The sequence below is a fragment of the Chanodichthys erythropterus genome, chromosome 22 (genome assembly GCF_024489055.1).
Source record: "Chanodichthys erythropterus isolate Z2021 chromosome 22, ASM2448905v1, whole genome shotgun sequence".
NCBI classification, from domain to species: Eukaryota; Metazoa; Chordata; class Actinopteri; order Cypriniformes; family Xenocyprididae; genus Chanodichthys; species Chanodichthys erythropterus.
The window spans coordinates 36,956,183-36,979,005 of NC_090242.1; the positions used below are offsets into that span (position 1 = coordinate 36,956,183).

At 41.5% G+C, this 22,823-nt stretch overlaps 2 protein-coding genes across 3 annotated transcripts; one reads left to right on the forward strand and one right to left on the reverse strand.

Moving 5' to 3' along the window:
- Positions 1-59: 59 nt before the first annotated feature.
- Positions 60-1,358, forward strand: rln1 (relaxin 1). Its single transcript, XM_067376757.1, has 2 exons — positions 60-304; positions 914-1,358. Exons 1-2 carry the CDS (start codon positions 109-111, stop codon positions 1,147-1,149), a joined length of 432 nt encoding a protein of 143 aa, XP_067232858.1. The 5' UTR covers positions 60-108; the 3' UTR covers positions 1,150-1,358.
- Positions 1,359-6,458: 5,100 nt separating this feature from the next.
- jak2a (Janus kinase 2a) lies at positions 6,459-21,694 on the reverse strand. Of its 2 annotated transcripts, XM_067375052.1 has the most exons (25): positions 21,613-21,694; positions 21,190-21,390; positions 17,780-17,903; positions 17,594-17,711; positions 17,171-17,316; positions 16,787-17,078; positions 15,532-15,606; positions 15,186-15,305; positions 14,949-15,106; positions 14,681-14,792; positions 14,383-14,569; positions 14,188-14,306; positions 13,215-13,349; positions 13,039-13,126; positions 12,837-12,964; positions 12,629-12,767; positions 12,326-12,477; positions 12,100-12,250; positions 11,890-12,023; positions 11,621-11,810; positions 11,415-11,539; positions 11,167-11,339; positions 10,947-11,064; positions 8,957-9,070; positions 6,459-8,481 (listed from the first exon to the last, which is right to left on the reverse strand). In XM_067375052.1, exons 1-25 carry the CDS (start codon positions 21,683-21,685, stop codon positions 8,374-8,376), a joined length of 3,480 nt encoding a protein of 1,159 aa, XP_067231153.1. In that variant the 5' UTR covers positions 21,686-21,694; the 3' UTR covers positions 6,459-8,373. The 2 variants fall into 2 exon arrangements, with proteins under 2 accessions (XP_067231153.1, XP_067231154.1); XM_067375053.1 differs by lacking the exon at positions 15,532-15,606.
- Between the last annotated feature and the right edge of the window lie 1,129 nt (positions 21,695-22,823).

Sequence of the window (22,823 nt, forward strand, 5' to 3'; positions counted from 1 at the left end):
AGTGACGTCAGTCCGAGTCCGTATAAAGTCTCCGTGAACTGATGGAGAATCATCAGAAACCAGCAGCTCCAGAAACTTCAGCGGCTTTTCTTTTATAAAGTCACAGTAATGTTCCTGATGACGATGTTTCGCGTGTTTTCGGCTGTCGTGCTGGTGTGTGTGTGCAGTGTGTGTGTGTGTGAGCGCGCGGAGCGGGCGGATTTACCGAGAGACTTCGGAGTGAAACTGTGCGGGCGCGAGTTCATCAGAGCCGTGATCTTCACGTGCGGAGGGTCCCGGTGGAGGAGATCCGACACCCCTCACAGTATGTACTTCATCACCATCATCATCATCTTTACCAGGGCTATTACACTAAAAGTACAACTACAAAAAAAAAATCGTTATTTGAAATAAAATAAACTAACATTTAGTTTAACTTGTACTAAAAATAACAAAAACTGAAGAAACAAAACGATATAGATACGTTAAGAAAAACGATAACTCATAAAAATGACAAAAACAACTGAAAATGGAAAATACAAAAATAGGCTATATTAAAAAATTGATGATACTAAAATAACAATAACCGCCTCAGTATCATCATTATGGTCATCAGTGTTTGCTTATTTAAAACCATGAGAATAAAAAACCCCGACCTGTGGCTTATTTAAATAACTCACCTTTCAGTGTAAAACATACATTCATCCTATTAAAAGACATAAATCCATGTTCCTATTTCAGTTATTTTATAAACATTCAAGAATATGAATTCTTGAGCTCTAATAATATATCAATATGATACAATAATTAATGACAATAATGTGAGCGTTCTAGTTGAACTATCAGTGAATAAAGCTAGTAGAGGAAAGGATCACTGAAAGGTGTTTTGGGAACAAGCTGTGTTTGTGTTCATGTTTGTGTTTGTGTCTCGGAGGTCACTGGCTCCTGGACTCGTATCTGGACCGGGACGCCGCGCCGGGCCCGGATGAAGGTGTCCCGCTGTTCTCGTCTCTCTCGGAGCTGCTGCGGGTCGCACAGACGGCTGCGGACGGGGAGACGAGCGTGAACTGGCCCCGTCCCGACCGGAGCAAGAGGAACTTCTCTCTGGGACTGGCGGGAATGTGCTGTAATCAGGGCTGCACGAAAAACGACATCGGCCGCCTGTGCTGAGAATCACTGATGATGATGATGATGATGATGAAGGACTCACACTGAACTGTTAGATCCGTCCCACTGCTTTCATTTGTATTTATTTCCTTTGACCTCATTAATAAACGTCAACGTCTTGATTGCAACTTTCATGCCAATGATTCGTTCATACACGAGAATCTCCAAACGAATAAAGGCAAACGATTTTACTCTGCTGTACCGCGGTAAAACCACCTCGTTACTGTATTAATCAGAATAAACAATTCTTCTGTTGTGAATGAAAGTGTTTCATTGTCAATGTTTATCAGAACTGAAGCGGCTCATCCGATGAAAATATGGTTTATAATAAAGCATTAAATTGTGTTTAACGAGAACAGGAATCTTTCGAAGGTCCAGAGATTCAGTTGATCCTCTCATTACGTAGAAGGTTTTTCTTCAGACTTTTCTGAGTGTGTTTAGATATGACAGAACAACATCTTTTCTTCTCTATTGTGCCGTATATCCGAGTGAAACGCTTCACAAACAAGAATAAATGTAGGGCGGGGCTTGATTTTGTCTGCGGGGAATTGATTGGATGGTTTTGGTGGATCTCACGTGAGTGACAGGTTGCCCCGCCCTCATCATCAGAGAAGAGAAGAGATGCTGCAAGAGGAAGATATTCTGATTCAAGATTACCAGAACATGAATTAAACACAATAATCGATAAATCATTAATATAAACACTGAAATATTCTGTAAAAAAAAACAAGAATGGTCAGTTTTGATTTCATGGTGACTTTAAAAAGGAGATCTGGGATGTGTCTCAATCAGCTACCAGTGCACCGAAACGGACGCTCCCTAAAAATTCCCTCAACGCATCGTGAAAACCAGGGAGTACAAACCAATATTTAATTATATTTCAGCATAAACATACATTGATAGACAGGTAGTGAACATATTCTAGCAAACATTTATTTATTTACAGCTGAAATAGGTTGAAAATGGATAAATCCAGCGGTTGGGTTAAATGTTTGCTCAACATGCGGGATAGTTTTATTTAACTCAACAATTGTTTAAAAAAATACTGTATTTCTTGCTTAAAATGAACCCAAAATTAGTTGGAAATGAACATTTATTATTATGTTTAATGAATATTAATTAAACAATAAACATTAATTAAATTGCTTATTTAGTTTTTAGTTTATTAGTTTATAGTCATCCATCCAAAGAAAAAAACAAAAACAAAACAAAGCATTTTAAATTAAATCCTTCAACATTTCAAAGACAAGGACAAAGACCGAAAGGGTCTAGGCTGAAGTCTGAACTTATTATGCCTAACCCTCAAAGTCATTCATACTATACTTTACATTACCAAAAACAGAAGTTAAAGCAGAATTAAATAACGTTAATCACCTTCCAATTATAGTTCACACCTTTGTAATAATAATAATCCTATTAATGAATCGTTTATTTATTTATTTTATAATTCTAATCCCTTATATTTTTCAATGACATTAGATTTGTACTTTTTTTTTTTTAATAATTTTACTGTATAACACCCTTTTCATTTATCATCTAGACTATTCCACAAATTTACCCCCTAAACGTAATACATTTATTTTTTTTTATTTGTTTTTTGGAAAAATACCTGTTCCTCTGAGGTTATACTGACTCTCTCTGAGCTTGAACATCTGGAGATTGTGAGGGAGATGATGGTTAAATGCCTTGTAGATCACAACTGCTGTATTTAAGTCAACAAGGTCAAGGTATTTAATTTTATAAATAAAAGATTTGTTGGTGCAGAATATTTTTCCTGATTTACAATTCTAATTGCCTTCTTTTGGAGTAAATAGATTGGATTAATATTTGACTTGTAATTATTCCCCCACATTTCTACACAATAACTAAGGTATGGCAGATTAAGAGAATTGTACAGTAAAAATAATGAGTGTTGATTTACAAAGTTTTTTATTTTACACATTATAGCAATAGTTTTAGCAATTTTCATCTTTATGAAATTTATATGCATTTTCCAATTCAAATATTCATCAATATAAATCCCCAAGAATTTATTGGCAGTTACCTTTTCAATTTCTATATCATTAATTTATTTTAATTTTAACTTCTTTTTTAATTTTCCTATTGCCAAATACAATATATTTAGTTAAGTTCATTGATATTTTCTTTATATCAAAGCATTTTTCTAATATCTTTAGCTTATTTTCACCAGTATTCAGGAGTTGCTCTAGATCTGTTAGCAGTAGAGGCTGGTATCGTCAGCAAACAGAATACAATCTAGATTTTGTAAGACCTCACAGATATCATATACATTATGAATAAGTTGGGTCCTAATACCGAGCCTTGTGGGACTCCGTGTGTAATTTTTTTTCCCCCAGAGTTTACATTATTCATTTGTACATACTGTAGCCTTTCACTTAAATAACTTTTCAGCCATGCAAAAGCAGTTCCTCTGACACCATATCTTTCCATTGCATGGTCAATGGTGTCAAAGGCCTTACTGAGATCTATAAATACCCCACTGTATATTGCTTGTTTTCTTTTGCTGTTTTTATTTTCTCCACCAGTTCCATGACCGCCATCGAAGTAGATCTATTAGACCTAAATCCATATTGTTGAAGATTTTTTTTTCTATAAATTCGTCAAGCCTGACCACAAACAATTTTCTAAAATTTTTGAAAACTGTGAAAGTAGTGAGATGGGTCTATAGTTTGTGTTTGTTGTTTGTCTCCACTTTTGAAGATGGGTATTACTTTTGCAATTTTCATTTTATGAGGAAAGATACCAGTTAGAAAGGACTGATTACAGATGTATGTGAGTGGTTTAACTATGCAATTTATGATGTCTTTTAGCCACATGTCTAAACTGGAACTGTTATTTTTGAAATTTCCTACAATTCCAATTATTTCATTTTTATCTACACTATTTATAAATAAAGAATTTAGATTTGGTTTTATAAGTTGTTCATTAATTACATTTATATCTTTTGGTTCAATCATTTGGTTGGACAAAGTAGGTCCTACACTTATGAAGAAATTGTTAAAAGCATTTGTAATTTCCTGAGTCTTATTTATAATTAAATTATCTATAACATAGTAGTTAAAGATAAAAAGTAAAGGCCCATTCCTATTCACTACTTTCCAGATCTCTTGGATATTACTCTGGTACTGTTCCAATTTGTTATGATAATAGTTCTTCCTGTTTAATCTAATTATATTTATCAATTTATTTTTATACGTTTTATATCTATATTCTGTTTCTTTGGTTCTATGTTTCATATATATAGTCTATAGAGATGATTTTTCTTTTTACATGCATTCGCTCTGCCCTTAGTAATCCATGGCTTATCTGTCCTGTTTTTATGTTTGGTAGAGGACTTTTTAAGTGGACAGTGTTTGTCATGGAACTTAATTAGTATAGACAGGAAGGCATCATAAGCCTGATCAGGGTCTTCTGTAGCAGACCTCGTCCCACGACTGCTCACACAGGTCCTCTTTGAGGGCAGCGATGGCTTCCGGTGTTCTGTGTCTTTTTAATGCATGAGTATCTATTGTAAGTTTATCATCCTTTTGTAGGAGTTCATGAAAAATACTAAAAACAGGAAGATGATCACTAATATCATTAATAAGAATTCCAGCTGTAATTTGGCTTTCCCGTTGTGAATATATTATCTATTAATGTAGCTGTGTCAACTGTAATTCTAGTTGGTTTAAGGATAAGTGAAAAAAGATTATTGCTACTTGTAATAAAATCAGCAGTTTTCTGGCTATGATTGGGGTTTAAAAGATTAATATTGAAGTCACCACACACAACATGCACCTTGTTTATATAATTAAACAGTGTATCTACTTTTTGATTAAATATGTCCAGACAGGGGCTCTATACACGCAACTGACAATTACATTTTTTGAGTCTTCAACTACAATTTCAACTGATAGACACTCCAAGAGTTAATAAATGTTCACCTTTTGATTATTATTGTTGCCTCTGATGTGTCTGATTTTTAATTTCCAGCATATTTTGTGTTCAAATGAGCAATATAATAATTTTTAAACAACAGTTAAATAAAACTATGCAGCAGGGTTTGTCCTTTTTTAACACAGCATTTTAGAGTGTAGGTAACAAGCAAAGTATTTAACATACTGTACTAAACAATGTCAGAAAGATATCAGTTCTCATAAATAGTGATGTTGACAGTGAGGACAGGATCTTCTTCACTGAACTCGTACAAGATCATGATGTACTGATTCACGACCTCGGAAGATCGAGACACGCCCACCGTTTCAAGGCCTGAAACAACCTGAAATAAAGTTTTTGTGTTTCAACATGCTTTTTTCTTTTTCCATATTTATTTCTAAAATTATTTTAAAGGTTAATTCATTTTTGTAAGTTGTCGAATGTGGTTTGTGACTGAGGGGAAAAATATATTTCAGAAGCAAATCTCTCGTGAATGACGTGCTACGGTAAATTAGAATATTCAAATGAGAAAACATGATCAACAGGTGGCGAGAGCTGAATCCTGGCTGGAGCCGAATGTCAGTGACATTCAGAAGCTTCACCGGTATTAATCCTGATCGCACAGCCTCATCTGCAGGATCGAAAGGTAAGAAATGTTTTTGCTGCCGCCGTGCAGAAATATTAAATATACTTTCACCTCTACAGCGCGCGACGTCATCAGTCACAAATTCAAATCTGCTTTTGCGCGGTTTTTCATCAACCTCATAATATCAGTTTTATGTTTCAGACATTTACATAGAAATTAATAGATTTAAAAACAGGTAGTTTGTCAAAATATAAACCGATGCCCATTTAATAATTGAAAAAGGCCTAATTGACTTTCCAAATTGACTGGGTGTTTTATTCACCTCAAGCACACATTGTATGTAAACGGACCGAATTTTATAATCCTTCAGTTCACCAGCTACACACTAGTTTGATTTGAAGAGAAGTAGATTAATTTGTGTAAACCCAATTACTTAAATATTGGAATATTAGTTATTTTATAGTCCATTTAATATTATGAATAAAACGAGAGAAGAAGAAAAAGACCAAATCTATATGTGACTGCGAAGTGTCACGTGACACGCTTGCCGCGTTTTAAAATAACGGTTGAATGTTTTAAACTCGCGTTTTAAAATTGATCGTGATTTTTGTGCGTTCTCATTTAACTCAGAATAGACTTATTATTTTTGTATGTTCATCTGTTAGTGTAGTCTTGGAATGTTGCTAAATTCATATAAAACGTGTTCTAGAGATGGCAGGGATCATAATGATTTCAGTTCTCAAATCAAAACTAAATCCTCAAGCACTGACGACAAATACAAGTTATTTGCAAAATGGTTTTATTAACTTGATCTTATATTAAGAAAAGTAGACATCACTTTTGTTTCTTTGGGACATTTGTTTAACTTCAGTACACCAGTGTACCTCACAAAAATATCACACATAAGGAGTGATATATTTATTTTAAAATAAACGCAATAATAATTATTATAAAAACAGTCATTTAGTGCATTCTCACTGATTCAGTAAAAGCCCATGTAGGAGAAATGAGAGAAAGATCCAGTGAGAGGATTGAGATTAAATGATGAAATGATCTGGAAGGTTTCCTCTCTGTTGTGCAGCTAAAATCTCTAACCCTAACATTGAAAATGAATATGGGACCACTGAAATAAAATTCTTGTATTTTATATTTACAATAAGCATAATAATTGCCACAACAACAAAAAAAAAAACTGGAGATAAGGTTAGAAAGCATGAAGCTTGCGGCGTCAGAATGCCAGTATGTCAGTCGCGTCTCTGCTTCCTTCCACTGCAGAAAAATGAAGCCAAAATATTCCAGGACCGCTCATTCCCATAACATCATTCGGAGCCAGTAGTGGAGCCGCGGTATCAAGGCCCCGCCCACACTCCCGCTCCTGCACAGCTGTCAATCATGATGTTGCACCCCATTTTTATAGCATCAAACAACTAGCTGAAACCAAACTTAATGGAAAAACAAACACTTGAACATGCATCGGCATGCTAAGAAATACTTAAAATGACTGAAACCATCTTTGGAAAAAAATGAATGATAATGACCTATACTGCAGCCAGCCACCAGAGGGCGATTGAAATGCTTTTGCTTCACTTTTCAGTGAAGGAACTCTTGATCGCAGTGCGTTAGGACACAACTTCTCAGTCTGACTTAGGATAAAATTAAACAGTTAATGAGTGATTTGTTACAAAAGTGCGCGTCAAATATGCCAAACATGGAAACCTCGAATGTGCGCTAGAACGGACCTCATTTACACACGCACGTTTGAACTTCTTTTCCTTTTAATGGCAGAAACATCTTAAAGCTGCACACCGCCACCTACTGCACGACATCTGCGTGACAGCTGACGTAAAATAAAGGATCATGTTTAGGATAGTCAATACCGATCAGTTAAAAACATGCTTAATCAGCCCAGATACAGATCCTTGAGATCGGCTCGGGACATCCCTAATCAGAAATGAGTACATGGAGAAAAAAACATCCTAAAAATATGGTGATTATCAGCAGGTGCTGATGTGATGTTTTCACAGGATTTGCATATTTTAGTGATAAACTCACTCGAGTGATAAACTCTCACTAGAGATTTACACACACTGTCACAGTATTTCGCTCTTCAGGACGTCAAACTGATGCACCACAAACTCTCTGATGATCTGATGAAGTACCAGACACACAAGCTGTAAATGTACTAATATTACAAATGTATATGAGGCTGCATGCATAATTACTGTACACATGCCCTTCAAAGACACACTGCAGGACATTTCAGTCTAATAGGCTATCTCCCATGAACACTTGCATCCGCACACATCTGGACACATACTGGACACAAACTTCTGCCTCTAAAACAGCAGAAGTGTTTCTGATCTTCTAGAGAAAGTTCAGTTCAATCAGGGGTTTTCAAACTGCAATTCGTGAAATAATGGAGAGAAAACAACATACAAATACTTACAAACTGAATTGAAAATAAAGTAAAAATGAATTATTTAATAACATGGTTATAATGTGTTGTACTCCCACTGAATGAATGGTCATTAGAAATGAACATAAACACCTGCAAGAAATTGTGAAAACCCCTGATAGTAAAAGAAAATGCAGCATCCCAGAATTCCAGAGGAAAAACAAGAAACATTGAAGGAAGGCCACAGGATACTGAAGGCCGCAGTCACAGAACAGCTCTGTGATTCAAGCGTTAGATGTTCTCCTGCTCGTCAGACGCTCCTGCTGTCCTGGATGGCATCAACTCTATGAGCGAGACCTTTGAACGTGGGCCGATCGCTCGGTTCTGCCGCCCAACACTCCTTCATCAATGAGTGAATCTGCAAGAGAGACGTGCGTCAAGTATCTCTGCTCTGGGCCGGTTGGTTACGGGGGGTATGGGGTATGCAGTGATGCCCTAGAACAGGGGTGTCCAAACCCGGTCCTGGAGGGCCACTGTCCTGCAGAGTTCAGCTGCAACCCTGATAAAACTCTCCTGCCTGTAATCCTGAAGACCTTGATTAGCTGGATCAGGTTTGTTAGATTAGGGTTGGAGCTAAACTCTGCAGGGACAGCGGCCCGCCAGGATGGAGTTTGCCCATGCCTGCCTTAGAAGAACCATAATTGGTTCCCCGCAGAACCCTTCGGTGATCAGTTCTTAAAAGAACAATTTTTATGTAAAGAACTTGATCATCTAAAGAGCCCTCCAGGAACTGAGATCACTGCTCTAGCGCAAAGGAAAGGTTCTGTGGAAGTTAAAGGTTCTTCATCGAGGCTTTATTTGTAAGTGTTCGATTGAGGTTCTGGTGGCTTTACCTCAGCAGGACACCCATCTGGAGGTGGCAGACGGTAGTTCCGCTTGAGCAGATCGATCAGGTGATAAACAATCATCTGACCCTGTTTGTCCTCACCCATCTGCTCCATAAACACCTGAAACGGAAACACCACGACACGTCACTTATGCTAGGCTTTGTTTCCAATCCAGTCAGCTTCATTTCTACAACTCTTTACAGAGTTCAGATCATTTCAAAGCAGCTTCACAGTAATAAATCAATGATGAAACTTCATCAAATATGAGACAAACTCAAATTCAGCAGTAAAGAAGCTTAACAGAAGACAATAGAGTCATTATATAGATCAGTTCAGGTTTTCTCATCTGACTAAGGCCGCATTTACACTGCACAGATCCGATCTTTTGACCATATCCGATTTTTTTGGACGACGTGCTTACATTTCTTTTAAAAGTGACCTGTATCGGATATCTCCTTTTTACAGTGCACTTGGCGAAGCGTGCCAAAAATAGCCTATATGACATCACAAATCAATTTCAATGATACACTGAGCTTAATTTATTGACATGAATTCATACAGAAACCCTTTTAATGCAATAGTTACATCCTTATATAAAAATAATACAAATTCTTCACGACATGTGCAGCTCCGCTGGATGCGTGCGAATTGAATAATACTCGGAGACGGGTAGATATTCACAGCTTCATGGGCTCGAACCCGCCATCCTATACTTTTGTCATTAAAACCAATTCGTTCTTCAGTGATTGTATATCAAGGGCAGTTTCAAGTTTGTGTGCTTTTATTTTGTGGTTTCAATGGAACGAATAGAGTCTCCACAACGGGACTGAAGAGCGCGTCTGTGCACGAGCCGTCGTCACTGACTACAGCGGCAACGAGCACTCAGTGGGATTTCAAGAGCAGCAGATTTCAACGTCAGATCGTCTTTTATTTAACACAAACAAATGAAATTAATAACCTACCAGTCAACTAGAGATGCTCCGTTTGTTATAGGTATGTCTGTACCGTGAAATGTTAAAAAAACCTTACTTTTCAATGACGCAGGAGTCGCATTTACAGGGGAATATCCGATCTGTCCGCTTACACTGCAGGCGCAAACACATGTATCCGATTCATATCCGATTTATAACCACATATGAATGAGGCCTGAAACCGATCTGTGAAAATCCATGCGCTTTTTTCCTGCTTACACGGTCGTGACTCATATCCGATCTGTGCTACATGGGAGGAAAAAAATCGGAATTGGGTCACTTGAACCGTGCAGTGTAAATGGGGCCAAAGTGTCAGTGCAGTCAGATCAATAATAGCACTGAATATTAAGTGGTTTTCACACTGTATTATTATGACTATTGTATGTGTCATTGTGTCTTGTATAGTATAGACCCTGTTAATGTGACCACTGGTGATTTACTTTGATTGTCCCTAAAATAGATCTGTCTTCTGCTAACTTTCACATTATAGCTGCTTTTCCACCGAAATTACCCGGAACAATTTGTCCCAGAAAGTTTTTCCCCCAAATCAGCTGCTGTCTGCGTTTCCATCCGTCTAAAGTACCGTGAAGATTAAGTCCGGTGATGTTGGACTGCGCGTGACTTTACAGTTCCCGCTAGATTTTGTCCTCCGCATATAAGCTTAATAAAGCCTGAACTTCATCGTCAGTCCATCGGTCATATTTTTTAAACTCCACTGTTGATTTGAATAGCAAACAACTCTTACTGCACACACCGCAACAAGCTTTTAAAAATGGTGGTGAACTCAACCAATCAGCATGTTCAGCGCCTAAAAACTTTGAAAATGTACTACCTCGTGAGCAGGGACTTTCTAAGTGAGAATTTTTTAAACAGAACTTCATTTAGACCCTAGTTTCTGTGGTCGAAACACACCGAGTACCACCCTAAAGTCCCTAGCTCCTGGGGAAGTTCCTGCGGTGGAAACGCAGCTTATGAGATGATCACAAACAAATAAGCATCAAGACTTGAAGATCCTCGTCACTTACAGCTGGAGGGCTGCAGCTTTTGTCACTGTATGTAAAGAGTTCATAGAGAACGACTCCAAAACTCCAGATGTCTGACGCCACGCTGAACTTGCTCTCGGTCAGAGACTCCGGGGCGTACCTTCATCAAACACATCATCATCATCAACACAAAAGACACCAATAATGCTGAATCAAATTCAGAAATATCTGATGATGAATGAATCTTTGTGAATCCGCTCACCAGAATATGGGGCTTTCGCCCGGCTCACGGACCGTGTAATACTCCTTATCCTGAGGAAGAACTTTAGTCAGGCCAAAGTCTCCGATCTTGACGCGAAACTCACTTTCCACCAGAATGTTTCGCGTAGCCAGGTCTCGATGGACGTAGCGTTTCGATGCGAGGTAGTCCATCCCCTAAACAAACACACGTCATGCTCACAGATGTTCTTGATAAATCTTTAATGTGTGTGTGAGTGTGTGAAATCTTACCTTGCAGATCTGAGATGCGTACAGCAGGAGCTTCATGTGGTCGAAACGCTCTTTGTTTTTCGAAAGATAATCTCTCAAACTACCAAACGGCAGGTACTCCATGACCAGCCGCAAGTTCTTACGACCTACAGACAGACAGAGAGGGAATCAAGAGAGAGACGCGCGTCACCGCTTCAGGACCAGCATGCTCTAGTCCGGACACTCACCTGCGCTGTAACACACGCCCTTGTATCTGACAATGTTCTCGTGCTGCAGCGATCGCAGGATCTCGATTTCCCGCTCGAAGTCGCGCAGGTGCTCAGCCGTGCTGTGCTGCAGCTTCTTGACGGCGACGACCTCGCCCGTGTTGTCCTGCAGCGGGTCGTAGCGGCACTTCTCCACGCTGCCGAAGTTCCCCTGCAGACGGACAGACAGACGGGAGTAACGAGGGCTGAAATTGTAAAGGTGAGTGATGATGATGATGATGATGGCTCACCTTCCCCAGCAGCTGGAGGAAGATCAGGTGTCTGGCCTCAAACTGAGTGGGATCCCGATTCTCAAAGGCTCCAGCGAAACCTAAAGGCCGATTCCTGTTGGGAAGCGTCTCGCTCTCCACCAACAGCTCGTAGTCTGAGGAACACAGAAGACAGAGGTGTGATGGACTGCGCTAGCGTCTCATGCTGCGGCGTGTGTGATTAGCGCTCACCTGGGGTGAAGAGGCTGTTGAGGTCTCGGATGACTGCTCTGAACGAGGGTCGGTGCAGCGGCTCGTAATCCATGCAGCTGTTGATCACACTGGCCAGTTCAGTCCATTTAGGAGCCGGAAGCTGGTGCTTGTCCTCATAAAACAGCAGCTTCTGCAGGACAAACAAGAGCATTAACTCCATTCAACGACACGCGGCACACAGAGACGCTTCGGCCGTCTGCTTCACCTTGCAGGCGTCATAGGCAGCGAGTGGATGTTCTCCGCTGCAGTAGATCTCCCACAGTGTGGTGCCGAAACTCCACTTATCCGCTGCCAAACTCAAGTTCTTGCTGTCCTTCACGCACTCCGGAGGAACCCACGGGATACGGTCTAGCAGAACTGCGGACAGAACATTGTGAGGAGACAAGTGAATGAAAGTTAAATGAACAAGCGTCATGCGTTTATAGAAGCGGCTGCGTGTAATAAATCGATCCCTACTGAAAGATGAAGTGTTGTCTGTGAAACACTAACTAGCACAAACTTAACTCACATTCTCTGGGCTGGACAGTGATGCTGATCCCCGGGTCGCTGAGTTTGATAAACGGAGGCGTTCCCGTCTTTCGGTCTTCCTCTCGGGTCACCAGAACGTTCCTGGCGCAGACGTTTCCGTGGATCAGGTTCTTCTCCTCCTGCGGATCAGAAGCACATGTTGATGTCTGGTTGGTTAGGGTTAGGGCTGCAGTGATTCTGACTCTCACCAGGTGGTGCAGCGCCCAGGCCAGCTGCTTCACTGCCTCCAGTTTCCAGGTGATGTTGATGGTGTTGCGGTTGCGCTTCAGGTACGTGTCCAGAGAGCCGAAGCGCACATACTCCTGCACCATGATGTCTGGAAGACACACACACGCACTTACAGACCTCATAAAACACCTGTGTGTGTGTTTGTGTGTGTGAGATACTCACGCTCTTCTGCACACACACACACGCCGTAGTTCAGCAGCAAGTGTTTGTGGGATAGCTGGCTCATCATGCTCGCCGACTCAAAGAACGACTGTCACAGAAATGGAAAACCGTCATGTCCCGTATGGCTCAAACTCATCAAAACAGGGACAAAGACCCTTCGGTTTTTCCCACAATACCTCTGTGTAGTTGCGGTGGCTCTTATCCAGAACTTTCAGCACAACGTCCATCTTGTGGATCTCGCCGTAATCACCGAGCTCTCGCCGGACGCCGCGGAAGACCTGCGTGAAAGTTCCCTGACCCAAACTCTCCCTCTGAACGTATGAAAGTCAAGAAAATACAGTAACGTCATCACACTGAATCCCAGCTAACAAAATAATGCTCAGAGGACGTTTTGCTAACGTTCCCATTAAGTTATTTCTGAATGTTCTCTATAACAAGTAGTAACATTTAAAAAATGTTAGACGAACTTCCAACTAACACCGTGTCTACACCAGACGTGACTGTTGTGTCGCTGTCTGAAAGCTGTCTACACTGAATGCGACAAACCGACCATTGCAAAGCACTTGGACTACGTCAGAAATAGTCCTTAGTCTTAGAAATAGTCGTTTACTGACGGGAATAACGTATCGTGCCGCGTTCAGTGTAGACCATATCACTGATTATAATGGGTTCAATTTTCTTCACGCATCCGGTGTAGACCCGGTGTAAAATATTTCCGAAAAACGTTCCATGATCGATGGATAATTAATGTTTTTGTGCCAACATTTTGAGAACATTATTAAAGACCAGATAACTTTAAACAAATGTTATATTAATGTTACTGGAAGAACGTTCTGAGAATGTTAGCTGAGTAACAGACAAAGGTACGATGAGAACACAAAGTGATCTGCGCGCTTACTGAGAAAGAGAAAGTCAGTAATACAAGATGTTTGATCGCAATGTGTGCATTAGGGATGTGCAATTAATCAGATTTCCATCTTTGATTCCAATGATTATGAAAACACAATAATCGAGATTAAACTAGTATTCCACATTCTATTCCATTCCTTAACTTTCATAAAATGCAGTCTACTGCGAAACGTGCTTTAATTGTGATTCTGATTTTTGTTGTGATCATCAACCCGAGTGTGTGTGTGTGTCCAGACTCACAGTCTCCAGATCTTCCTTATGGATCTTGTGGAAGATCATCTGGTTGACGTGTTTGAACTCAGAAGGTGAGAGACGCGCGTCAGAGGTCTGGTTCCTGCACATCAGCAGGTTGGATTTATCTAGAGTTGGACACAAACACACTCGTCACTTCACGCTCAGACTACAGTCAGGCGTCTGCGGCGCGGCGTCTCTCACCTTTGCTCCGCGGCGGACAGCAGCGGCTCAGCTGGAACACGTGTCTGTCGGAGCGCAGCGCCTCCTTCTGGTAGCGCTGCAGTAATTCACCCAGACTGGCAAAACTGCATTTGGCTCCGTTCAGCACAAACTCGCCAGAATGAGAGCGAACGACCAGACAGTGTTTGAACTCCAGCTGACCCTCGTACTACAAACACACACACAGAAGAGTGTAAATTTAGTGTGTAAATAAACTGCGGTGGATTGATCGAGACTCAAGCCTTAAACCATGATCTGATCCACATAAACAAACACTCACCTCCACGACGAAGGACAGGAAGTAACGGTCATAATCTTTAGGGCTGCACCTCAGGATATAAACGCCCCGCTGGTTTTCACATCGTCGCAAGCGGCTGATGGCAAACTCCGTCCTGAGTGAAGAAAACAACTCATTTCTAAAGGCTGTGTGTGTGTGTGTGTGTATATATACATATATGGCCATAAAATGTTTTATTTTTTCCCAAATTCAGTTTTTAAAATAATAGGGCCCTATATACATGTGTGTGAATGTGTGAATCTGAACTCACGACACGGGCCCGTGGCAGTTGATCTGAATGGCCTCCAGCAGTCTAGGGGGCGCCACCTCCTTACACAGGTAATGATGCGCATCTGTAGTGAGTCTGTAGTAGCCGTCGATCAAAGACACGAAGGACAGCGCCTCGCTCAGAGAATGAAACTCCAGCTCCTGTGGAGAGACACAGACAGACACTCCAGACACCGGCTGATGTGAGGACGGACCATAATGCTGTGCGAGTGTACCTTACCAGCGTCTGACTGTCCTGTCTGTTTATTGAGACGATTCGGTTCTCGACCGATCCGTCTTTAGTCCCCTGCTTTATACTGATGTCGATGACGTCAGAGAAATCGCAGTAAACCTGCAGATCCTGAACCGGGAGAAACAGATAATCACAGTGAAGCGCTCCGCCTTCAGTTCAGAGTATGAAATTTCACAATGCTCGATTCCAATACCAACGCAAAAACTACTAGCCTAACTAATTATTAACTAATTATCAAACATTAACGTATTATCCAACATTATTAAAGTCAAGTAAACAGTCAGTAATAAAATAACAAATAAATTGTCATGAGTAGGAGATTGATTAGACTAACCCCGTCTAGAGTGAATGTGAGCGCCTCGCTTCTAATAAACCCTTCCAGCGTATCTGCACAACTGTTTGAGTCTGTCTACATTGAACACAAAGTAAACATTATAAACTGGTACTTTTGTCTTTCTCAACGGGTGCATGATGATGCTGTGTGGTGTTGAAAGCCTTGTTCGCTCTGACGTGTTCATGACCCGTTTAATCTATGAAGGTCTAAATGTTGCAAAATTTGGCTTGCACTTTTGCAACAGAAGCTGAATGTCTTTTCCAATGTAACACGTCAGTCATAGCCACGCCCCAAACCCTCCTCCTGCTACAGTAGCCACGCCCCAAACCCGACTCCTGCTACAGTAGCCACGCCCCAAACCCGACTCCTGCTACAGTAACCACGCCCCAAACTACCCTCCTCCTGCTACAGTAGCCACGCCCCCAAACTACCTCCTGCTACAGTTGCCACGCCCCCAAACTACCCTCCTGCTACAGTAGCCATGCCCCAAACCCGACTCCTGCTACAGTAACCACGCCCCAAACTCTCCTCCTGCTACAGTAGCCACGCCCCCAAACTACATCCTGCTACAGTTGCCACGCCCCAAACTATCCTCCTGCTACAGTAACCACGCCCCAAACTCTCCTCCTGCTACAGTAGCCACGCCCCCAAACTACCTCCTGCTACAGTTGCCACGCCCCAAACTATCCTCCTGCTACAGTAACCACGCCCCAAACCCTCCTCCTGCTACAGTAGCCACGCCCCAAACTACCCTCCTGCTACAGTAGCCACGCCCCAAACCCGACTCCTGCTACAGTAACCACGCCCCAAACCCTCCTCCTGCTACAGTAGCCACGCCCCCAAACTACCCTCCTGCTACAGTAGCCACGCCCCAAACCCCAGCCTGCTACAGTAGCCACGCCCCAAACTCTCGCCATAGGTTGATCAGAAAGTGATTGGCGGATCTGAGCGGAAGCTCTCAGTGTTTAGATGGTGTCTGGGAGGCTCAATATTTACACTTCTGGGCGAGATAAACCCATGAATGGTATACTAATAACAGTTAATGAACAAAATAACCCAAACCCCCAATTCCTCCCCAGGAGCCACAGCAAAAATGGCTTCTTCATTTGGACCATTTACATTTGATGCAACTGGAGCATTATGCTGTAATCCCATAATTTAGAATAATTGTGCAACTTGATTTGGATAAAGGTGTCTGCTAAATACGTCACAAGCCCAGCCAAGCTCAAACCTGCTCATAAACACATGTCCATACCTCTCGGTCTCTCGCCTCTTTTCCTCGGGACCACCGGATCCCATGGTTTCCGCTGATGACGATGGTGACGTTCCCTGTGGACGGCTCATTGACGTGAAATCGTTCAGTGTAGAAGGCCGACTGCAGCGTCTCCAGACTGACCACGTATTTGAGCTTCAGGTCTCGCGGCGTGGCTTTACAGGCACCGAACTGATGAATGAACTTCCTGAATCGGAAGCGGATCCGCTTCCGGGTCACAAAGTGCTGATTCTGAATGTGCACTCGCATGTTCTTCGGGAGGAACGACTTGTAACTGCAAATCAACCAAGAAGACAGCAGAGTTTAGTTTAGTCCATCAGACTCTGCAAGGAAGTGGCAGGTCAAAGGTCATGAATGAGCTCTCACCTGTTGTGGTTGTAGATGTCAACAGGTGACTTGGCTTTTTCTTTGGCCAAACGCATCATATCAAGAACAGCCAATCCCAAACACTCTTCCTGAAACTCCAGGCTGATGGGAACGCTGACCGCGCCACTCAGAAAATCTGACCTCCACTGAGAGACGGACAGACAAGATAAAACTGCTTACAGATGGAAATCTACACATGACACAACAAATCACGTGTGACGATAAGAAGCGTTGCTTCTCGTGAGAAAACTGGTAAAATATCACTCGTCATGATTTTATATCATGCATTATATTATTATGACAATAATTATTGTTGTATTGTCTAATTAATTGAATGAGTGCTATGAAAGTGGAAAAACACAATAAGGATGAAATAAAACTATCGGTTGTAAAATCAGTGCCGTGGATCTGGATTCTCCTCACCTGTGCAAACAGGTAGGCCGTTGTGATGTCATCGAGCACAGGTGCCTCTGTATTCTTGGTGACCCCGTACCTGCGGGCGGAGTTTGAGCCGCTGCCGTACCAGCCTGGAAAATAAAACCTGCAGACGGAGAGGATTAGGATGGAGCTGATGAGCGCAGGCTGACCACTGCTGAAGCTGATCCTCACCTGATCCTGAACAGCAGCGTCTCATCGGCCGAGGGTTCCATCTTGAAGATGTGATTGGGCGGAAGCCACACGCGGTCTCGCTCTCTCATGAGTCCAAACAGACTGCAGTACGTGGGACTGACACCTGCCACACATTCAGATCAAACATCTTGAGTGACCTTTGAACTGTCAACACACTGACTGTGTTTGTGATGAGGACAGAGCCGCAGCTTTAAAGAGGGAAGTGAATGAAAAGAGGAAGTAGTTCAGGGTGTGTCATTCACACACTTACTTAAACCCTGAAGATGGGTAAACAGGAAGTGGTAAGAGTGGGAACAGGAAGTTTACCAGCCTACATTAACACTCTAGCCACAGTTTTGCAGTAACATGCATTCACCCCTCTGAACACGCTAACATGTTACTGGCGTTATGTAATTTAAGTTATCACGCACTGATAATGTTCTTGATACGCGTGCATGTGAAGCGTTGGCGGTTTAAAGGGGTCGTGAACTGCGTTGTTTTATTGTTCTATAATGTTTCCTGGGGTGCACTTATAATGTTAGTATGCTTTTTACATCAAAAATGGACATAATTTAGAAATAAAAGGCATTTTTCTACCCTGGTTTTAGCCTCAGATTTGAACGCGTGTCTCTGAGACTTCAGTGTAAACGCCCACTGCTGTGATTGGCTGACATCTTTGCGTATGAAATGGTTAAGTATTACTCTCTCAAACTTTTAGCACATTTTTACTATTACAGCTCTCAAGGTTAACTTAATAGGAAAAGTGCTGCATTATATTTAGATCGTGGCCTGAAAGGTTGCAGTTGTTGAGCTCATGAAAGCAGTGATCTCGTCACTGAAACTCAATTTCTGCACACTAACTAATGCTTTCATCATAACTAACAGTGCAAATGCAATGTAAATAAGAGAGTCGTTAAAACTTGAGTTTTGGCGTGAGTCCAGAACTCAGCCACTGATAAACTTTGATTGACAGCTCTAGCGATTGTAAAGAGAGCGTTCTTTATATATATAATTTAATCACCATGAAGTTGAGCGTTTAGTCACTGGTTAGATTTACTGACACACGGACAAAGAACATATATAACACAGAACAATAATTAACACAGTTACTCACATGTCGTTGCATTACTGTCGAGTCCATATCGTAAAAGTCTGTTTGTGCCGAAATGCGAAGAATATAAGAATATAACAGTAGCACCAGCTGTGTTTCCATCCATTGCAAATTTAAATTCTGCGCACAATTGCAATATGGCTTAAAACATCTGCGAATAAAGCAGCGTTTCATCCCATGTGTTCAAGAGAACAAAATCATTACTTCCTGGGAAAATGGCGCAAAATATCAGTAATAAAAATGCGAGTCATCATAAATGAGTTGATGAAACTAGGGCTGCAACTAACGATTATTTCAATAATCGATTAATCTGTCGATTATTTTTACGATTAATCAATGAATCGGAGGGAAAAAACATTAATTTCCAACCTTTTATTCAAAAACAGAAATGACAGTGCAAATTCACAGTGCAAAAAAATCCTCAGAACGTGCAAAAACAGGTTGCTCTTTTAACATCCCTGAGCTGTTAAAGTAATAAAAAACAAATGGACTAACACAAAAAACATACACATGTATGCTTTACATCTGCCAAATATATAGGGCTTTTTTTTTTTTTTTATTGCACAAAAAGATGTACAATTTTGTTTAGCTTAAGATGACCAAGTGCTATAAAAAAACTTTAAAATGAATTTTAAAAAGTACAACAACAATAACCGATATGGGACAAAGCACAGAATAAATACATGACAACAGATCAGTGTTAATTTTGACAGCAAATTTTGATTTAGTTTTAGTCATGGTCTTTTGGATTTTCACATTCGCAATCGAAATGTACGCCACTGATAAGCATTGTAAATGCAGTATTACAGTACACACATACCAATTAAACGCGCAGGTCTCCTCTCGTGCGTCCTCCTCACTGGACGAGGCAATATCACTTTTGTTTCGCTTTCAGATATCTATTTTATAGATGCCATCAATGCTTTTATCTTTCTAGATGTAATCACCAAAATCAAAGCAGTCCATAAACCTTAAATCCACAAGAAAACTTCAGTCAAGCCAGCTCGCGCGTCAACCTGAGAGATCAGCCTCCTTACCTTGTCAAGTGGTCAAATTCTCGGTTTATGAATGGACGGTTTGGCTTGATTGACATTCGGGCATGATTTATATACCATCGACCTGTCCTAAAACGCTAGCACGCTTTGATCGATTGTTTGGAGATCGCGTGTTTCTCTGTTCGAAGCGCATTTCCTGTTCTTTACATTCGCAACAAAACAGTTGATCATTTATGAACGAAAGTGTGAAAAAACGTGAAAATGGTCTCATTTGAAAGAAAATATCCAAAGCTAAAAGATGATATAGTGTGACTGATTGAAGCAGCCTATGTCAAAAGTGCTGGGGTCGATTTCTGTCTTTTCAAAACTGCAGGGGTCCTGACAACGGCACGCCTGTTCAGAACAACGTCACGGGTCTCTCCGATGGTCTTTCCTCTACCTCCGCTCTGCTATTTATTTATTTATTTATGCTCCGCTCTGCTTCTCGCTCAACCGCGCGTTTTTATACTCAAACATCTCCGCGTCTCATTGAGAGGCGTAATAGTCGCGCGACACAACGAATCGATAATTAAATTCGTTGCCAACTCTTTTAATAATCGAATTTTATCGATTTTATCGATTCGTTGTTGCAGCCCTAGATGAAACACAGTAAACGCGGTCATGTGATCTTGCGTTCGGATGCTGGTGTTTGGGAACACAATCGTGTGAGACGCTTTTGGAGGAATTAAACCAAATCATTCTGATGACAGACTTTGACTCAGACGTTTCAGAACCACCAAACCAACATTTGAGATGCTGTGATGTGATTGGTCCACTGGTTTTAGTGCAGTTATCCAATCACAGCCTCTGCTGAGGCAAAGTCGCATGAGTTTCTTGTTGAAATCCAGTCATTTCAATAGCAATCCACACGATCGTGAATCGGGCGAAAGATTTCTCTCATGCAGGTTTGTGCGAATTCACCGTGTTGACAGAGAAGAAGATGCTTGGTTTGAAAGTGACTTCATACATCGCTGCATCACTGATTTAACCTTTTACCCGTGAAATCTGGCTCATGTGATCAGATCTTTATCCCTAACAGCATCTGTTAAGCGCTCGAGAGGAGACGCCTCGCTCTGAATTACTCCTGAAACACTCTTTCATGCTAAACCGTTTCTGCACATGCAAAATACCAGCAGTTATACATGATTAACTTCATTATGGTTTAATGAGGAAATGAAGTGCAACCGCTTGAGTCTGCGCGCACACACACACACACACACACACACACACGCGAATCTGGTCATAATCGCGCAGCCGTCACTCACCGCACTCCTTGGCTGCGCTTATGCAGATCTCTTCTGCCACGTATTCTCCGGGCGGATACGACAGCGCACTCGGTTCGTCTCTGCAGCAGTACAGATGAACCTGCAGGGCGGCGCCACTGGCCTGTTTCTCTGACCGGGCGTCGCCGTTCACATGTGACGTCTCCATGGTAACGAGCGCTGTCAAAGCCATCCAAGTTTCACCTGGAGAAAAACAGGCACAGTCTTTACTTTAAAACACACTTTCTGGGGAAAACAGCATTCAAGTTCAAAAGTGAAAATAAAAAGCTTTTCAAAAACTAATTTGAAAAGCAAAACTCAGCAAACAATCACCACATCCTTTATCTTTAACAGTAATATACTATTTTCAGGTTATTCCCTGTTCATCAAAATGAAAAAAATCTCATGCTGTCCTTTCAAACCCACATGACTTTCTTTCATCTTTGGAACTGCAGGAGATGTTTATCAGATTGTTTACCGGGGCTGAAAACAACAACATAAAAGAGTTTTTAACAGTGTCAACCTGGTGAAATATGAGTAAAGTTGTTGCAAATGCAAATTTGAGGGAATAATTATCCGTGAATAATGATCTTCAGAAGATGCTGAGTGAAGCACACAGTCACAGTGACGTCTGAAGGTGTTTTGGATCTCGACGCCCTGATCTCTATCTGTGTTTGTGTGATAAAGAGCTGCGAACATCCTGCTGAACTCTGACCTGACCCGAGCGCTGCGCTGAGGGGCTGATACTACTGTGACGACTACTGCTGCTCTCATTTCACACACTCGCGTGCACAACACTTACACAACACACACTCACACCCTGCAGCTAAAAAGCACATGTAGGAAAGGTAAAGTGCAGCAGATCAGTGTGTGTTACAGTACTGTAGAACTGGTCATCAGGTGCTCTGTGGGGTCGTGACCTTCTGACGGTCAGTGAAGCTTTACAACGACTGTAACGAGACTTCAGGGAGTGTCGCAGACACAGAGCGATCGGATCATGAGAAGAACACGGACCGAGATGATCCGGATGCAGGAGCATTAATGGAGGCTGCTGATGTTTTTCAGTAATTTCAGAGGCCGTTTACAGCTGAGATGTTTTGGTCGATCGGATCACAAGTGGACGACACTAAATCCAGGTGTAAACGTGGTGTAAAACGTTTTGAACTTTCAACCACTTCCAGAGGTAGTCAAACGCATTCGACCGGATTTCTTTCATAGTGTAGACGCTCATGTGGTCATGTGTTTGAACAGCCTCTAAAAGACCCACTACTGACCTAACGCCTAAACATTATGGGATCATTAAAGCTGTTGACTGAAGACCCAAGTTTGGTTTGAAGATGAAAAACATACCAAGCACAATGTTTTCTCGCCATTCCTGATTTCTAACACACACTATTAGTGGCTGCTAGAGCAGAAACGAAAGCGGATTCTCCAGTCGCGTTCATTTGTAAATTGCGTGAGCCCATTAGATCAAAAGATCTGAGAAAACACACAGTAGGAGTTTGCTCCGCAGCCGCGGCTCAAGCGGAGTGTGTGGAGCCGTATTTAAAAACACTGAGGACGGCGTGAATCACCGACAATCTGGACTCTCAGAAACAGGAACTGAAACATCAGAGCGTGTACATTTTATTAGAGCG